This window comes from Panthera uncia, chromosome D1, assembly GCF_023721935.1.
Source record: "Panthera uncia isolate 11264 chromosome D1, Puncia_PCG_1.0, whole genome shotgun sequence".
Taxonomy (NCBI): domain Eukaryota; kingdom Metazoa; phylum Chordata; class Mammalia; order Carnivora; family Felidae; genus Panthera; species Panthera uncia.
In genome coordinates, this window is record NC_064808.1 from 5,579,165 (window position 1) to 5,598,151 (window position 18,987).

The 18,987-nt window shown below is 53.5% G+C and overlaps 1 protein-coding gene across 1 annotated transcript; it reads left to right on the plus strand.

Annotated features, from left to right (window-relative positions):
- Positions 1-12,651: 12,651 nt before the first annotated feature.
- On the plus strand, positions 12,652-18,279 carry FOSL1 (FOS like 1, AP-1 transcription factor subunit). Its single transcript, XM_049616788.1, has 4 exons — positions 12,652-12,858; positions 15,146-15,346; positions 17,306-17,413; positions 17,857-18,279. Exons 1-4 carry the CDS (start codon positions 12,769-12,771, stop codon positions 18,277-18,279), a joined length of 822 nt encoding a protein of 273 aa, XP_049472745.1. The 5' UTR covers positions 12,652-12,768.
- The last annotated feature ends 708 nt before the right edge of the window (positions 18,280-18,987 follow it).

The following is an 18,987-nucleotide window of genomic DNA, read 5'->3' on the forward strand; positions in this document are numbered from 1 at the left end:
TGCCGTGCCGGAGCTGACTCAGCCTTCGGCAGCCTCACCAAATTGGAATTTGGAGCAGGGGAGCGGAGATGCCACTGGGCTGACGGGGTGGAAGTGGTGAGTCATGAGATGCTGGCTCAGCCCCCTCCCCAGCTTCCTCTTCACCCCAAGTTTCCCCAGGGTTGAGTCCCCCCCCCCCCTCAGCCCCAGCCCTGGGAAGTCCCAGAGCTGGGTGGTCTCCGATTTAGAGCCCACTGCCCTGCCCCCCTCAGACAAGCGGTGCTTTGCACTTGACCAAATTGGGCCGAGGCTTGCAGGGATCCTGGCCAGGCGCTCGTGGGTCTCACAAAGATGCCCGACTGGTATCTGCAGCACCTGATTCTCTTTTCCTAACTAAGCATTTCACACGCTCCTCCTCTCTCCTCCAGCCTCCTGGCCCTGCCTTCGCCCTGTCCTCTCTCTCTCTCTCTGTCTCCCTCTCTCTCCCTCCCTCCCTCCCCCCACTCTCCCACACACCACTGCAGCTTGCCTCCTCTGTTCCACTCCCTCCCAGTGACCCCCCGCTACCCCCCTACAGAGCCCTGCAGAGCTGCCCAAGCCCCTCCCTTACTCAAAGTCCTTCCATGGTTCCCCCTGGCCTGCAATATAGAGTCCGCTCTCCTGAGGCGCCCGTGACCTAGACCCCTGCCAAGCCCCAGCTTCCCTCAGGTGCCCCTTCCTGCCTGTGCTTACCCTACTGGAGCCAACTGGCACGTCCTTCACCGCCTGGCATGCAGCCCTGGGCCTCAAGCCGTTCCTTCTGCTTGAACACCTGTCGTTCAGCAAGGGTTGAGAGGTTATTTATGTAATTGCTTGATGTCTGTCTCCCACAGGCCCAGAGTGTGGGGCTTAGCGAAAGCAGAAACAGTGTCTAAGTCTCAGCCCTGTCCCAAGAGCCTAACACTGTGCTTGGGCAGAGCAACCTCTCCGTAAATTAACTAAAATCTGAATCCAAATTTCAAAGCAAATGCGGCCCCTGTCGGTTCCTCTGGAGTCCTTTCATCCACTCTCTGCTTCACCCTTCTTGTTCCAGAAATCTGAGCTGTCTGTTGTTTTCTTGCATCCATGCTGGCCTTTCCCATTTTTGTGCCTTGCTCACGCTGTCACCTGCATTTGGTGTGCCTGAACTTCACCTGCTTTCCTGGCTGAACGCACCTCAGACCTCCCAGCTCATCCTCTTGGATTTCTTTTTCCCCATTCATCGGCACCACAGGCTCCCGTCACACCCACCCACCTCTCATCTGTATGTCTGGGGCCCCTCAAGGACAGTGGCCACACTTGATCCCGCAGGGTATCTTCAGCGTCCAGCATAGGACCTGGCCTAGCACAAGTGCCAAATAAATGTTATTGAATAAACGAGCGATTGAATGAAGTCACTCTCTGTCTCTGGGCCTGTTTCTTCATTCTGTTCATCATGAGAGCCAGGCACCATGCTGAGTGTTTCCATACGCCGTCTCATCGAAGTCTCACCTGGCTCTGTCATTATTGCCATTTTTCAGAAGAGGAAACTGAGACCCAGAGACGTTTAGTAATTGGTTCCAGGTTGCAAAGCCATAAGTGTCAGAGCCAAGATTTGAACCCAGGTCGTGCAACTCCAGAGCACCTGATGCATCGCTGAGCCCCCACGATAGAAAGTGCTGATGTGGTGGGGGGCTACAAGTCCCAGCAAGGACTTAGGTTCTGATTTGTAAAGCACACAAGTCGGGGCGTCACAACTGCTGGAGAGAGAGACTGGGCCAAGACTAAGATTCCCATTTTACTGGCAGAGAAACTGAGGCCCAGAGAGTACAGTGACTAAGCCTACTTGGGCAGGAAGGATCTCCCAGGCCTGTGGTAAGGACTGCTTCCCTACCAGGCCGGGGGCTCCCCAAGGCCCACCCCCTCAGGCTGACAGGGGATTCTGCCCTGTTTGGGGTAAGGAAGCAGCCCGGGCCCAGGGTGGGTCAGGCTGAGTAAATTTGGACAAGCCTCCGTGCTCAGCTCTCTTTTACAAAACCATGGGAAGGATGACAGAAGAGGACAAGGAGACTCCCCTTCCCCACCTCCCATTCACATGTCCCGTGAACCCCAAACCTCAGGGAGGAGGCTCGAGAGGGATTGGCCAGGGAACGGAGAGAATATCTACCGGAACCCTGATTTCAGCCGGGGCTAGGGGCTAAACCAGGGAAGACAGGAAATGGCTGAGTTGGGAGAAAGTTTCAGCCAGGGCTTTGGCGAGGTTTTGGGGATTTTCCCAGCAGGGCAACTGCACCCCTCTCCTGCCCTCTGGGAGGGGCCCTGGCAGGGACACAGCTGATTCATCCTGGGAGGGAAACTCCCCACTTCTCTGACGCGCATCCCCCAGACATTGAGGGGTAACCTGAGGGCACCCGGCCCAGAAACCCACTGAACCCATTTTCCCTTGATTATTGGCTTCCCAGCAGATCATGAAACCCCCCAGGCTGGAAAGACAGACAGAGTCAGGCAGTGGGAATGATCTCAAAGACTAGAACCAAAGCAATGGCTGGACAAGGGATGTCTCTGACCCCCTCCCCTCACCCATTTTTTAGATGAGGCCACCGAGGCTCAGATAGTAAGAGCAAAGGGGCACAAAGACCTGCTCTGTACCAGGCACTGCTCCAAGCAGTTTGCATGCATTAGCTTTTTGGTCCTCGCAGCCCCTGTTTTACTGAGGAGGAAACTGCAGCCAAAAGAGGTAAAGTCACTCGGCCACAGTCAAGGCTAGAAACGCTCTGGCAGCCTCCACAACTCCCCAAAGTGCTTGTACACACCCCTGTGGCAGAGAGCTGTGTCCCTCATCCCTGAGCAGCTCTGGCTCCCGGGACAGACATGTTACCCACTGGGCCCTAGCTCCTCCCAGGCTAAAAAGAGAAAGCTAGTCCCGCAAGAATAAAAAAAAAAAAAAAAATCAGCCAAACCCCCAGAGGCCAGAAGAGGGCAGAGAAGCATTCCCGCCAAAATTGTCCTCTCTAGGGCTTTGACTCCTTTCCAAACCCCAATCCTTTCCTCCCGAGTCACAGCCTCTGTTTCCGGTCTGCCAGCCTCACTCCCCGACGCCACACATTCAAACAGGAACACACAGGCACAGTAACACACGGGCGTGCTCACTGGGACTCCAGCCTCCAGACCCTGTCCCTCGGCGAGGCACGCTGGGGTCCTGCCGGTGTTGGAGGGACCTTGAGAGTTGTGACGTTATGAGGCATGGCCAGCGGCCCTCCGCAGGCAAGCTCTGCCCTATCTGGCTCCCACTCACAGGCTACATGAGTCACCCCCTTGCCCCCCATGACTCAGTTTACATGGGTGCCCAGAGGACCTCCCAGCGAGGGTGGGGTGGCTTACTGGCCCAGCCCAGGCCCGCCAGCCTTTTATCCCAGGATGAGCGTTTCATCCCCGTCCTGGCCCAGAGCAGGAACTGGCACCCAAGAGCCCAGGGGTGGGGGTAAGCCTCAGGTCTGGGAGGGTAAGGAGGGCTCCAGAACTGGGTGACGAGCCCTAACTGCCCTGGGCTTCGGGCTACAGAGAGCGGGAGCTGCTCCAAGAAACCTCAGGAGAGAGGCTGAGTGGGCAGAGCCATCCTGGGCACTGGCAGCACAGCCCCTGATGCCCTCCATTCAGAGGAAGTTCCACAGGGCACAAAATATCGCAGCAAGAAAATGCTCACTAACACCTACTGAGCTCTTCTTGTACCACTCCTGCTCTAAGTGTCACCCACGCCATGTCTCATTTACTCCTCCAACAACCCTGAGAAGCAGGGACAATTGTTATATCATTTTTACAAACGAGGAGACTGAGGCATAGAGGAGTTAAGAGAACGGCCCGGGTCCCACCATCAGAAAGTGGCTGAGCTGGGACTCGAACCCAAGCCATCTGACTCCAAAACTCATGTTGTTATCCCCTGCTGCTTCTCCAAGCTGTGCTGGTTGGAGCAGGGAGAGGAGCCCAGGGGTCTGCCCTGTGCCCCTCCCCCAGGTGGACCTCCACTGACATTTCTGGTTTCAGGGGTCGCAGTATGTAAATCACTCATCTGTAAGAAGAGAAAACTGAAGCTCCCAGAGGAAAAGGGACTGGCCTGAGGTTGCATCACACACAGATCAGAGATGCACTGTGGTTACGGCCATGTCTCTGAGGCTCCCCAGGATGCCCTGGGCTGGAGAGGTGGCTGGTGGGAAAGGGAACCCCAGGACAAGAGCAGGGAGATGATGGCCTTGTCCCCGACTCCCCCTTAACCCAGCCCCTTTCCCTCTCTGGGGCCCCAGGGTCCTCACCTGCCTCATGGGGACAGGATTGCCATGGCAGCAGGGTGGCATGACCCTCAAAGGACAGCAGAGAGGACAGGCACCTGTGCATGCTCAATTGGCGTCTGGGGAATGGGGAGAGAGTGATACCCAGGCCCTGGAAACAGCAGCCCAGCAACGCCCCCCCAACACACACACACACACACACACACACACACACACACACACACACCTCAACCTCTTCCTCGCCCAGGCCCCGCCATATGACTCCCCGGACCTCCAAAGCCTGAATGGCCGGGCCCAGAAGACCTTCCCACAAGGGACTCGTCTCCCTCTTCCCTAGACTCCAGCCTCAGAAAACTGAGCACAGGTTACTTCCCTGTTCAAACGCCATTCAGGGCTCCCTTGTCCCCCAGCCCAAGTCAAGCTCTTCAGCCTGACATTGCAAGACCCGGGCTGAGGCCTCACTCCGTCCACCCCCAGGCCTTTTGTACCCACCGACTTCAACCCCGGGAATGTCTCCCCCCACCTCAAATACTCCTGTGCCAGGAAGGCTGCCCTCCTCCAGTGGGAAAGAATCCTTCCTTCCTGGGGGCTCCTGTAGCGCCCCCGGTGCCGCGCCTGTCCTCAGCATCGGTGACCTACTGCTTTCTTCAGTGTCTGACGACCTCTCTGCGCTGTGAGCGCCTTGGGGCCAAGAGCAAGTCTTTGATCATCCTACCTTCTCCACAGCCGGCTGCATTCCACTTTGTGTTCCGTTAATTCAGGAGGATGGATATAGAAACCGGTCCATCGTGCAATGGGATCGGACTCAGCAATCAAAAGGAGTGAACTAGCGCTCCACACATCTGGAAGAGTCTCACAGACATAATGGTGAGAGACAGAAGGCGGACACAAAAGAACACACGCCGTGTGATTCCACTGATGCGAAGTTCCAGAAGGGGCAGAACCGATCTATGGCAATAGAACTGAGACTGAGTGACTTCCTGGGTTGACCGCAAAAGGGCAGGAGGGAACTTGCCGGGGGGAAGGAAACGTTCTGTAACTTGATTGGAACGTCGCTCACAGGTGTGCGAAATGGTCGAACACCTGGCCCATAAATCGGATTGAATGTTAAATATACCTCAACGAAGCAGGTATTTGTTTTAGGTTTATTTACTTATTTTGAGACAGAGTGCAAACAAGGGAGGCGGGGAGAGAGAGAGAATCCCAAGCAGGCTCAGTGCAGAGCCCTATGCAGGGCTCGAACTCACAAACCACTGTGAGATCATGACCTGAGCCAAAATCAAGAGCCGGACACTTAAACCGACTCAGCCACCCAGGCACCCCAGATATTTTTCTTCTTATGAAGCAGAGCCACATGTACTCAGTGGAAGGATCTCCAAGATATAAGAAAAAAAAACAAAAACAAAAAAAACAAAGAGAAAACAGGACGTAGCGCAGGCTACCTTCTAGGTAAAAAGATACGCAAGAAACTGGTCACACTATGGAGTGTAGTTTTCACTGTATACCCTTGTGCAGCTTCTGGACCTTGAAGCATGTTAATGCATTACCTGGTAGAAAAAGAAAGGCAATGAAAAATTTAAAAATAGAAGGCAAAGTAAAAAATAAAGATCATGTTTTAAATTTTTTTAACGTTTATTTATTTTTGAGAGAGAGAGAGAGGGCAAGTAGGGGAGGGGGAGAGAGAGAGAGGGAGAAAGAGAATCCCAAGCAGGCTCCGTGCTGTCAGCATGGATGGCGGAGCTCCATCTCACGGCGGTGAGATCATGACCTGAGCCAAAATCCAGGGTGGGATGTTTCACCAACTGAGCCACTCAGGTGCCCCAAAATGCTCAGAATTTAAAAGATTCCCTCAGGCTGCCAGGTGGGAAATGGACAGGAAAGAGCCAAGCCAGCGGCCGTGGACAGCGTCCAGGAGAGAGAGGATGGGACCAGGACCGAGGGAAAGAAATGTCGGTTGAAGCGAACTAAAATGTCACCTCCAGCTGTGGGGCAGCCAGAACTCTTACCCACTGCTGGTGGCATGTAAAAGGGCACAACCCCTTTGAAGGACTGTTGGAGAAAATCAGAACTTGGGCGCTTATTCAGGGGAAATGAGTGCAATTGGCCACCGAAGGGTATATCCATTTATACCAAGGTCAAGAACAGGCAAAAATCATCAGTGATGAAAGAAGTCAGGAGAATGGCACCCATGGGTGGGGAGTGGTGACTGAGAAGGACACAGGGAGCTTGTGAGCTGCTAGAAACGTCCTGGATCAGCGCAGTAGCTACATGGGTTTACATACATGTAACAAGTCATTGAGCTGAACATGTTGGATCAATGCACTTCACTAGATGTGTCTTAAACCTCAATTAAGTCAAGAAACTAAATACAAGAATGTAAATTATAAAACAGAAGAAAACATAGGGGTAAACATCCATGACCTGAAGTTTGGCGGTGGATTCTTAGATTTGACGCTGGAAGAATGGGCAACAAAAGAAAAAACCCGAGAAATTGGACTTCATAAAAATTTTAAAATCTTTTGTGCAGCAAAGGACGTTATGAAGAAGGGGTAACGACAACCTACAGAATGGGAGAAGATATCTGCAAATCCTATCTTTGATAAGGGTTTGGGAGCCAGAATATATAAAGAACTCATATAATTCAACCACACACACACACACACACACACACACACACACACACAAAACATCAACTCAATTAAAAACGGGCGAAGAATGGGGCGCCTGGGTGGCTCAGTCGGTTGAGCGTCCAACTTCAGCTCAGGTCATGGTCTCTGTGAGTTCGAGCCCTGCGTCGGGCTCTGTGCTGACAGCTCGGAGCCTGGAACCAGCTTCAGATTCTGTGTCTCCCTCTCTCTCTGCCCCTCCCCCATTCATGCTCTGTCTCTGTCTCAAAAATAAATAAACATTAAAAAAAATTAAAAAAAATTTCCTTTAAAAAAATAAATAAGAAAAATAAGGGGGCGCCTGGGTGGCGCAGTCGGTTAAGCGTCCGACTTCAGCCAGGTCACGATCTCGCGGTCCGTGAGTTCGAGCCCCGCGTCAGGCTCTGGGCTGATGGCTCGGAGCCTGGAGCCTGTTTCCGATTCTGTGTCTCCCTCTCTCTCTGCCCCTCCCCCGTTCATGCTCTGTCTCTCTCTGTCCCAAAAATAAATAAAAAACGTTGAAAAAAAAAATAAAAAAAAAAAAAAAAAAGAAAAATAAGTAAAACATTAAAAAAATTTTTTTAAAACAGGCAAAGAACTTGAATTTTGTCCCCAAAATATATACAAATAGCCAACAAGCACATGAAAAGAGTTCACTGATCATTAAGGAACATGACCAGTTATTAAGGAAGTGAAAATTAAAACACGTCACACTCTCTAGGATGTCTTTCATTTCAAAAACAGAAATAATAAGCACTGGAAAGGATGTGGAGAAATTATAACCCTTATACACTGCTAGTAGGAACGTAAAATGGCACAACCACTTTGTAAAAACAGTCTGGTAGTTTCTCACAAGGTTAAATAGAGACTTGCTATAATACCCAGAAATTCTACTCTTAGATACATACCCAAGATAAATAGAAATATATGTCCACACAAAAACTTGTACACAAATGTCTGAGAAACATTCCAATGTCCATCAACTGATGAATAAATAAATTGTGGTATATCCATACAATAGAATATTATTCAGCAGTAAAAAGGACCTGAGTATCAGTACATGCTATAACACAAATGAGCCTGGAAAACATCGTGGTAAGTGAAAAGAAACCAGACACAGAAGACCACGGACTGCAGGATTCCACATATATGAAATGTGCAAAATGGGAAAATCCATAGAGACAGAAAGAAGGTGTGGTTCCCAGGAGATGGGACTGGGAGTGATTTCTTCATGGGAATGGGGTGATTTTCTGGGATAATAAAAAAAAAAGAAAAAAAGTCTGGGAAACTAAAGGGAAGAGTGATTGCACAACATTGTGAATTCACAAAATTCTATTGAACTCTACACTTTAAAATGGTTTAACTGTGGGGCGCCTGGCTGGCTCAGTCGGTGGAGGGTGCAGCCCTGGAATCTCAGGGTTGTGCGTTAGAGACCCACGTTGGGTATAGAAATTACTTAAAAAAATTAAATTATTGGGGCGTCTAGGTGGCTCAGTTGGTTAAGTGTTGGACTTTGGCTCAGATCATGATCTCGCAGTTCCTGAGTTTGAGCCCGAGTCGGGCTCTGTGCTGGCAGATCGGTGACTGGAACATGCTTCACATTTCTGTCTCCGTCTCTCTCTGCCCCTCCCCTGCTCGCACTCTGTCTCTCTCTCTCAAAAATAAATAAACATTAAAAGAAATAATAAAATAAAATAAACCAGTGCTTTCTCAAATATATACAAAAATTAAAATATATAAAAAATTTAAAAATTAGGGGCACCTGGGTGGCTCAGTCAGTTAAGCATGTGACTTCGGCTCAGATCATGATCTCACGGCTTGTGGGTTCGAGCCCCGGGTCGGGCTCTGTGCTGACAGCTCAGAGCCTGGAGCCTGCTTCAGGTTCTTTGTCTCCCTCTCTCTCTGCCCCTCCTCCACTCTTTCTCTCTCTCTCTTTCTCTCTCTCTCTCTCAAAAATAAATAAACATTAATTTTTCTTATTTTAAAATTACAGTCTCTTAAAAAATAAAAAAGTTAAATTGGTGAACTGTATGTTATATAAATTTCAACCTCATTTTTAAAAATAAATACTTTGAGGCACCTGGGTGGCTCAGTCCATTCAGTGTCAGACTTTGGCTCAGGTCATGATGTCACAGCTTGTGGGTTCGAGCCCCGTGTCGGTCTCTGTGCTGACAGCTCAGAGCCTGGAGCCTGCTTTGGATTCTGTGTCCCCCTCTATCACTGTCCCTCCCTCGCTCACGCTCTCTCTCTGTCTCTCAAAAATAAATAATAAATCAATGAATAAATACATAAATAAAAATTAACTTTGATTTAAAAAAGCGAGTGAAAAAATGAAATGCATCAACATCACCTCCAGTGTCCTGGGGGCACTGACAGAACGTGTTGGGTGCAAAGCACACCATCGATCGCCTCTTTTTGCTTTCCTGCAGCCCCAGGAGGTGGACATTCTCCGGGGCTCAGAGAGGGAAGTGACCCAGCCAGGCTCACACAGGCTGCCAAGGGACAATGCCCTGGTTCCTCAGACCTCTGGACCCCCAGACTCTTGCAATCACAGTGGCCCTTTGGGATTCTTGCCAGGCCTCCCTGGGTGGGAGCTGGTGAGGTCAGGGGCCAGGAACGTTTCTGCAGCCACGAAGCAGGAGTTGGTGACTGAGGAGCTTGGAATGTGCCTGTCTCTGAAAGGGCCTCCTTGTGGCTCCACCAACGGTTAGAGCAGGAAGGGACTTTCAGAACCATGTAATCACACACATACGCGCACACACATGCACACATTTGAGACCTGAGCCCCTGCTCAGTCGCTGCCCCAGGATGATGGGGGAGTGGGACAGGGCCGTGTTTCTGGATCAGGAGGATGCATGGATGCAGTCAAGGCTGACCTGTGTCATCCTCGAACGTGCCACCACCTGGCCGCCTTCGGCACCTTGACCCCTCCAACTTGGGCTCAGCCCAAGAGTGCGCATGTCAGCGCGTGCGCCCTGCACGATTGCCTTAGCGTGTGATCAGAACCCCAAGGGCTCCCACCTCCGGAGCTTTTTATTAACACGTGTATTTATTTTGGCTACCGGTCAAGTTCTTACTATATGCTGTGCCACACGTGTGATATTATTTCATTTCTATTCTCTAACAACCCTGAGCTGTAATTGTCATTACGTTTCCATTTTACAGACGAGGGCACAGAGGCGCCGAGACATCGTGTGCCTCACCTAGGCTGGCGAGCCGCCTACCCAGAATTCCAGGATTCAAACTCCAGGACCCAGAGTTGTCTGATTCCAGCATGCGTGTTCTTGTCCATGGATCACACTGCCTCAAAAACCTCTCTCCCTCTCCCCTCCCCCACCCTACACATCTCTAGTTCTAATTCTGGTGAACCGATGTTGGTTTCTTTTCTTTTTAGAGAAGGACAAGCATGGAGTCGAACAAGGCAAGGGAGAGGCAGCGGGCTGAGTGCACAGCACGTTACAGCTCACAAAGCACTTTCACATTTATGATCTCATTTGATCCTGCGGGAACCCCAGGAGGTCAGCACGAGGCTCAGTTGTTCCCACTGGGCCCGGGACTCACAGGGAAGTGACCCACCCAGGGTCACAGAGACAGAAAATGGTAACTCTGGCACCGGAAGCCCAGGCCCAAGCTGGCCTTCTGTCCCTGAGTCCCGAGTGCCCCCACAGACACCTGGCCCAAGGAAGATGGCCCAGGAACCCGCTTCCCTGGAATCTTCCTTCCCTGAGAACAAAACTCGAGCGCATCAAATGGGGGTAGCAGTGGACAGCAGGAGAGCCCAGCTGTCTTTCTGTAGTTGTGTGACACTGGTAGCCCCTTACTCTCTCTAGGCCTTAGTTTTCCCATCTGCACAGTGGGAGGAAACAGAGAAGCTTTGGGGTGGTCCTCTCAGCACAGACCTTCTGCACCCGTGAAAACGCGTCCGTGAGCCTTTGGGAGAGCTCCTCTGAGCCTGGAGCTCCCACAGCCCTGGTTTGGCAACCTGCGTCAACCACTCGATCGGTGATATTAAGTGCTTCATTTCTTTTTTGTTTTAAATGTTCATTTCTTTTTGAGAGAGAGAGAGAGGTGTGCGTGAGCGAGCGGGGGAGGGGCAGAGAGAGAATTTCAAGCAGGCTCCGCACTGTTAGCGCAGAGCCCAGTGTGGGGCTTGAACTCACAAACCACGAGACCATGGCCTGAGCCGAAATGAAGAGTCGGACAAACGCTCAACGGACTGAGACACCCCGGCGCCCCTCGCCACTTCATTTCAACACCTGTTGGCCTCAGTTTCCCCACACGTGAAATGGGGATGCTGATGGTACCTACTCCCCAAGGTTGCTGGCCTTTGGTTGTTGAAATCTGGCCCTGGCCTCACGTTCACACAGACCTTGGACATAATCTCCAAACAAGGCTGGTGACCACGCAGTTCCCAAAGAGCAGTGATAGTATTTATTTTTTTTTTATTTTTATTTTTTAAATGTTTATTCATTTTTGAGACAGAGAGAGACAGAGCATGAATGGGGGAAGTTCAGAGAGAGAGGGAGACACAGAATCTGAAACAGGCTCCAGGCTCTGAGCTGTCAGCACAGAGCCCGACCCGGGGCTCGAACTCACAGACCGCGAGATCATGACCTGACTGAAGTCGGCTGCTTAAGCAACTGAGCCACCCAGGCGCCCCAAGCAGTGATAGTATTTAAACAAGATGGCACTGGGGTGCCCGGATGGCTCAGTCAGTTGGGCTTACGACTTAAGCTCGGGTCATGATCTCACGGTTCATGGGTTTGAGCTCCGCATTGGGCTCTGTGCGGACAGCTTGGAGCCAGGACCCTGCTTCCGGTTGTGTCTCCCTCTCTTCCCCTCCCCAGCGCATGCTCTGTCTCTCTCTATCTCAAAACCAAATAAACATTAAACATTTCTTAATAAAAATTTAAAAAATGAAAGAAGATGGTATTTGTCAGACCACTGGATAACCGGGGCCCCCCGCAGCCTCTCGCCGTTTAGAGAAGCTCTGAATTAAAACTTGCTCTAACTTCGGAAATTATCCTACCAGTGGCACGACTCTATGGCATTGTTTTTGTGGGCAGTTCAAACCACGAACTTGCTCGTTGTAAGCGTCTGAACTATATCGCCCTTTCGGCAACCCTGCTCTGTCGTTTATCCACTTTTTAGTGTGCCTGAACCTTAAAACAAGGCCAGCAGAAGCGCCTCGGGCCACCACCGTGAAGCCTGGGAAGGCAGTAGCAACGGTCCCTGGCATGAAATAAACACCCGGTAAGTAAACCCGTAGCAACAATCACATGAATAACCCCCTTTACTGTCTCCGGGCCCCTTTCTCATTCTTCACCCCGACCTCCCACGCGCTGCAAGGCAGCTGGGTGATGGTTTCGCCCCATCTGACGGAGGCAAAAACTGAGGCCAGCCCGGGCTTCGCGGCGCGGGCGGCGGGGAGGGCGACGGCGGGCCCGAGGCGGCGGCCCCGGGGCGGGGCGCCCAGCTGCTCGCAGGTGCGTCAATCCGCGGGGGAATCCTCGGCTCCACCTGGGCGCGGCGAGGAAACCGCACCATGTATGGGCAACTACGTCAGAGAGGGCGGGCCCGCCGCTGCCGCGGGGGACGCCAGGTCCGTCCCTTTCCCCGCACGAAAAGGCGGCCACCGGACGGTGGGAGGCGTCGAAAAGTTCGGGGCGGGCTGGCAAAAGGCGGGGCGTCTGGAGAGGTGGAGCCCCGAGGTGTCCAGCGCCGGAGAAACGCCCGCCCCCCCCTCCCAGCTGAAGTGGTTCAGCCCGAGCCCTTTTCATTCATAAAAGAAAAGACTCCGCGAGGAGCAAGTGAGTCAGAACCGAAGCCGCCGACGCGGACCCCACAGAGCAGCCAGCCAGGGCATGTTCCGAGACTTCGGGGAACCCGGACCGAGCTCCGGGGCCGGCGGTGCGTACGGCGGCCCGGCGCAGCCCCCCACTTCAGGCCAGCAGGTGAGAGGGACCCGACGCTGGGGGATCCCGGGTGGACAGCGCCTGGGACGCTGCGGTCGGCTCCTGCACACTCTGGGATTGGGACCGGGAACGGGAGTAGGGACTGGATCTGGGGCCGTGGCTGTGGCTGTGGCTGTGGCCGTGGCCGTGGCCGCGGATGCTGCCCGTTCTCCGCGGTCTAGAGGCACATTTCCCCCCGCAAGCCCAGGGGAACGCGCGCGGTGGGCGCAACAAAGATCTACGGACGTCCCCTCTGTCGCTCACCCCTTTTCCTCCGCTGTCTGCTATCTGTCCCTCCGTCTCTGTTACCTTCCAACTTTTCTCCCGTCCACGCTTACTTTTGTCCTGTCTGCGCCAGAAGGGCGCCCCTTAGTCCGGGATTGGTCCCACCTCGGACTGGATCAGAGGGTCTGATCCATCTCGGACTAAATTCCTGGGAGGCCGAGATGTTCCCACACAGGAGGGAGGCGGGATCCACCGGCAGGCTAACTCCGACAGACTGGGAATCCTCAGCACTGTCCGTGACCGTCTGTGTGTCTGTCCGTTTGTCTGTCCCTCTCTCCCCCGTCGCCAAGTCCCTATCCCCTTCTTGACGCAGTGGAATCCGTCGGGCTCCGGGAGACTGGTTTTTGACCCCTTTACAAGCTGGGGCCCCATGGAGACTGCGGGATGCCGGGACGTGCGCGGGGTCATGCAGCGGACAACTCCCGCGCCCCTCGACTCCCGGCACCAAACGGCGCCCGCTGCAGGCTGGGGGGACATGGGTGGCCGCAGGTGCCCATTTCCTGTCGGCGGGCAGCGCGCACGTGTCGCTCGGCGTCCGTTCCGCCGAGTCACAGCGGCCGAGTCACGGTGGCTGACTCACCCGGGGCGCCCCTCCCTTCCTGGCCCGGAGCGGCCCCGGCCCGGACAACCTCGGGAGAGAGAGATGCCGCCGGCGGTACCTCGGTCCCGGAACTGGGGTCCCTGGGCCACTGGGCCCGCAGAGCTGGGCCGGGGACATCGCTGTCTGGACTTGCCCGGGCTTGTGGCGCGCTTCCCGGAGGACCGGGCACCCACACCCAGAGCCCAGCCCCAGGGCTTGAACCCAGTTCTCCTCCCCAAACACTGAGCCCCCATCTCAACCCCTTCCTCAGATTTCTGGCGGAAAGAAAATCTTGGCAGGTAATACAGGCAGAGCAAACAGTGCAGCCAGAACAGCGGTTTCTACCTCATTTACCGTATTTCACAGAATCTAAGATTTCATTGGTTTAAAAACCCATTATTTTGTGCCACTAAATTTTTCTAAAGTTGCCATTGAACTATGATTTCAGAGCTACTAAAGGGCATTTCTTAGCATCAATGAGATGTCATAATCCTCACCTAGGACAATATTAAAAGACAAGGAGGGGCACCTAGGTGGCTCAGTCGGTTAGGCGGCTGACTTCAGTTCAGGTCATGATCTCACAGTTCATGAGTTCGAGCCCCGCGTCGGGCTCTGTGCTGACAGCTCAGAGCCTGGAACCTGCTTTGCATTCTGTGTCTCCCTCTTTCTCTGCCCCTCCCCCGCTCACACTCTGTCTCTCTCACTCTTAAAAAAATGAATGTTTTTTTTTTTGTTTAATTAAAAAAAACAAAACAAGGAAACTAATGTACATTGAAGTTCCATGACTTGCCCAGAGTCTTGGCCAGTAAGTGGCTGAGCTAAGGGAGCTAGCTGGGTCAGCCCAAACCCAGGGTAGTGGTTCTTGCCCACCACAGCCCCTGTTCATTGGGCACCTACCTGCCACTTACCAGGCTCTGTCACACACATTCTTTCATCTGACTCTCACAGCCACCCTTGGAGATAGGAGCTGGAATAATCCCCTTTGTGCAGATGAGACTCAGGCAGGGTACAGGAGCAGTTAAGAGCCTGACTGCCTGGGTCCAAACTCCACTTCCCACTTGCCGGCTGTGTGTCTGTGGACAACTGTTTTCCTGTCTGAAAATGAAGACGCTGTTGTGCAAATTATGACTCAGTATTTGTAAAGTGGTTGGGACTGTGCCTAGAATTCATACTTTATTATAAGTATTAGTTCTGATGGGGAAATGAAGGCACAGCAAGGTTACGAGACCTGCCCCAAGTCACACAGCTCGTGAGCAGGGATTTATCGCCAAGTTAGTCTCTCTGGCTGCCCAGTTGTGCTCTTTCTGGGCTCCCAGAACCGGCAGCTGCATCGAGGGTAGATGGCGGTGTGGTTTCCGTCCAGCGGAAGCCCCTCAATCCACAGAGACCTCATCCTTGGCCCCTCCGTTTCTCGCCCCTCAGAAGTTTCACCTCGTGCCAAGCATCAATGCCGTGAGTGGCAGCCAGGAACTGCAGTGGATGGTACAGCCTCACTTCCTGGGACCCAGCAGCAGCTATCCCAGGCCCCTGGCCTACCCCCAGTACAGCCCCCCCCAGCCCCGGCCAGGAGTCATCAGGGCCCTAGGGCCACCTCCAGGGGTCCGTCGCAGGCCCTGTGAGCAGGTAAGTAGCAGAGGCATTGTGGTGCTGGCTCTGATGCCTACCGGGCTGCTGAGGTGCAGAGGACAAGTTCTTCCTTAAAAGAACACAGGCTGAGGCAGGTGGGTAGGGCCGCTGGTGACTATTGGCCAAGGCAGAAAGTGATAGGAGGCCCTGGGGTGATCCAGCAGAGGGCAGGGGTCACCCCTAGATCAGGGAAAGCTTTCTGGAAGTGGAGGTACAGTAGTGTAGAAGGATGGGTAGAATTTGCATGGGTCGAGATGAAGAAAAAGACATTCCCGGTGGAGAAGAAGGGAGGAGCAAGAATGGAGATAGAGGTGAGAATGTGTAAGGGGTACGTGTGGAAAGGTGTGTGGACAGTAGAGGGGCTCCACCTGCTGACGTATATGGAGAGGCTGAGCTAATGAGTCAGTGTAGCTGGGGAGAGAATGGAAAGAGAGGGTTCTCTACAGCTACTCTCTGGGTTTCAGGTTCCCCATCCTACTTAATCCTTACAAAAAGCCTCTGGGGAATGCACTCCGGTTTTCTCCAATTTATCACTAGGGAAATGAAGGCACGACAGAGGTAGTCACTTGCCCCAAATCCCGCAAGTAGTGAGTAATGAGACAGGTCTTTTCAATTCTAAAGTCAGATCCTAACCATCAAGCCACACTGTCTCATCCAGAGCTAACAGAGGCTTGAAGCAGAGTGAGCTGGGAACTCTCGGCTCCCCAACCAGGGTTCCTGCCTTTACACTGCTAGGAAAGTCTTTACCAAAATAAATGAGAGGGTTATCTATTTGTTTGTTTGTTTGTTTATTATTTGTGAGAGAATGAGTGGGTAAGGAGCAGAGAGAGGGGTGGGGAAAGAGAGGATCCCAAGCAGGCTCTGTGCTGACAGCAGAGATCCGGATGGAGGGCTCGAACTCACGAACTGTGAGATCCTGACCTGGGCCAAAGCTGGACGCCTTAACCGAATGAGTCACCCAGGCGCCCCAGAGACAGAGGGTCTTTGAAGGGAGTGGCCCATTAAGGAGCTTGCCCTGACAGCAAGGTAGAAGATGAGGAGAGAGGTCAGGATCTTGGGAAAGATGTGCAATTAGACAGGGTGGTTTTCCCAGAAACAGCATGGTTGCCCTTTGTGACCAACTGGAGAAGAAGACCGTGCTGGGCCCCAGAGGCAGGCTGCTGGACTTCCCTCCTTCAGTCCGGTCCTGAGGGTGGCTCCTTGTTCCTGAGTCCTCCTAGACTGGGGCTGTAAGCTCCCCTTTTGGGGGAGGTGGTCTTCATCTGTGGGCCTCTCAACTTTATGTTGAATAAAGTGAGTGGATTTTCATTTCAGCTCTGGGACCATAAACAAGTTATTCATCGTCTCCGGGCTTTAGTTCCTTACATGGGAAGTTGGGTTCAGAATCTGTGTGAAGCTCTTAGCTTGTATGTAATAAGCTCCCAATAAATAATTTACTCAGCGGCAACACTCATTAACCCCTCCTAGTGCTTACAGCCCCTGGGGAAGAGCACGCTTGGTTATCAAGAGACTGAAAAGGATGAGGGTCTTTCGAAAAAGAGAGGCTGGGTCCCAGGGGCTCAGAGGAAGAAAGGCCACTTCTGGCCAGGGAATGAGAGAAGGCTTCCTGGAGGCGGGGGTATCTCAGTGGAGTCCTGAGAGATGGGGGAGGAGATGAAGGTTTGTGGCGTGTGTGCGTGTGTGGGGGGAGCATTCTGAGAGGGTAATCAGAGGAGGCAAAAGCTGGGTGCGAGGAGGAAGTGTGATTAATTCAAAGTTACTAAAGCGTGAATGCGGGGAACGGGTCGCCGTGCAGTGGTCCCTGAAGCGCAGCCTGGGGGCGCCCCACGCTGCTATGTCCTCCGCTAGGGTCCCAGCACTGGGCCACCTCAAGAGGCGAGTGCCGGGCAAGCCAGTGGCCCAGGGTCTACCTCACTGATCCTTTTACCCCATCCCCGACCCCACCCCCCACCCCAGATCAGCCCGGAGGAGGAGGAGCGCCGTCGAGTGAGGCGCGAGAGGAATAAGCTGGCCGCGGCCAAGTGCAGGAACCGGAGGAAGGAACTGACCGACTTCCTGCAGGCGGTGAGCACTGGCTGGTGCGGAGGGAGTCGAGGCCCGGGCCCACCGAACCTCAGAGGGGCGCGGCTCCCCCGAGCCTGCCCGGCCCCAGGGGGCGCCGGTGTATGAAGTTCCCCCCCCCCCCCCAGCACCCCGTCGGAGGTGCAGCCCTTCGGAAACAACGACGAAAAAGCGATTAAAAATTAGTTACAGCGCGTCTCACTCCAGCAGAGCAGAAGAGTTAAAGCTTCGGCCAAGGATCTCCTAAAAAAAAAATGCTCCCGGGCCTGATGGGAGTCGTGCCGGATTTCTCCCAAGGCCTCATGGGAGTTGTAGTCCAGACTCGCTGGAGACCCAGCCCCGTAACCAACCCCCCCCCACCCCCCCCCCCCCCCGTTACCACCACCTCCCCGAGGCTACGCGGTATTCCGCCCTCCTCTTCTAACTCCTCTTCCAACCCTCTACAGGAGACTGACAAACTGGAGGACGAGAAATCTGGTCTGCAGCGAGAGATTGAGGAGCTGCAGAAGCAGAAGGAGCGTCTGGAGCTGGTGCTCGAAGCCCACCGTCCCATCTGCAAAATCCCGGAGGGGGCCACGGAGAGGGACACTGGCGACACAGGCGGTACCAGCGGCACCAGCAGCCCACCACCAGCCCCCTCCCGCCCTGTACCATGTATCTCTCTTTCCTCGGGGCCTGTGCTTGAACCTGAAGCATTGCACACCCCCACGCTCATGACCACACCCTCCCTGACTCCTTTCACCCCTAGCCCTGTCTTCACCTACCCCAGCACCCCTGAGCCCTGTGCCTCAGCCCATCGCAGGAGTAGCAGCAGCAGCGGGGACCCATCCTCCGACCCTCTGGGCTCTCCCACCCTCCTTGCCTTATGAGGCAAACTAGCATCCCTACCCACGGGTGCCACCCTAGCCAATGCCTTCCCACCCACTGGTCCAGCTGGTCTGGACCGTATCCCATGCCCAAGCCCAGCAGGTTCTTCTCCATGCCTCCAGATGAGACTGAGCATATTTTGCTTCCTAGTAGAGCCAGCTTGGGGCCACCAACGCTGCCCACGGTTTTTCTAGAGCTGGCTTCTCTAGCAATTTGCACTAAATCAGAGACAAAAGATTTCCTATTTGTTCGCGAGAACTCCTGGCAGCCCAAAAGGACTTTGTGACTCCCTAGAGGTCCTCTAGAGCCCTAACTCCCTCCAGACCACACCTACAGTCTTCATCACCCTCTTCCTGTGATCCACCCAATCCTACTCTGACAGGTGATACTCTACCAGCCTAGAACACTAACTCACCTAGCCCCACACTGCCAGCAGCACCAAGTGATTGAACCAGGGCATTCTGCTGGCCCTTCCTGAATGGCAGGAGGGTGTCAGAGGCTTCTGTGATGAGCTGACCTGCAGCCCCCAGCTCTGAGAAGACTTTAGCTCCAGGGAATCCAAGCCTCCACAACGAAGGCAGCTGCTATTTATTTTCCTACAGAGAGTATTTTTATACAAACCTGCCAAAATGGAATAAAAGGCTTGAAGCTCTGGCCTGGTCTCATTGAACCCAGAGGCTAAAGGGAGAATATTTGAAATCAGAAGCCCT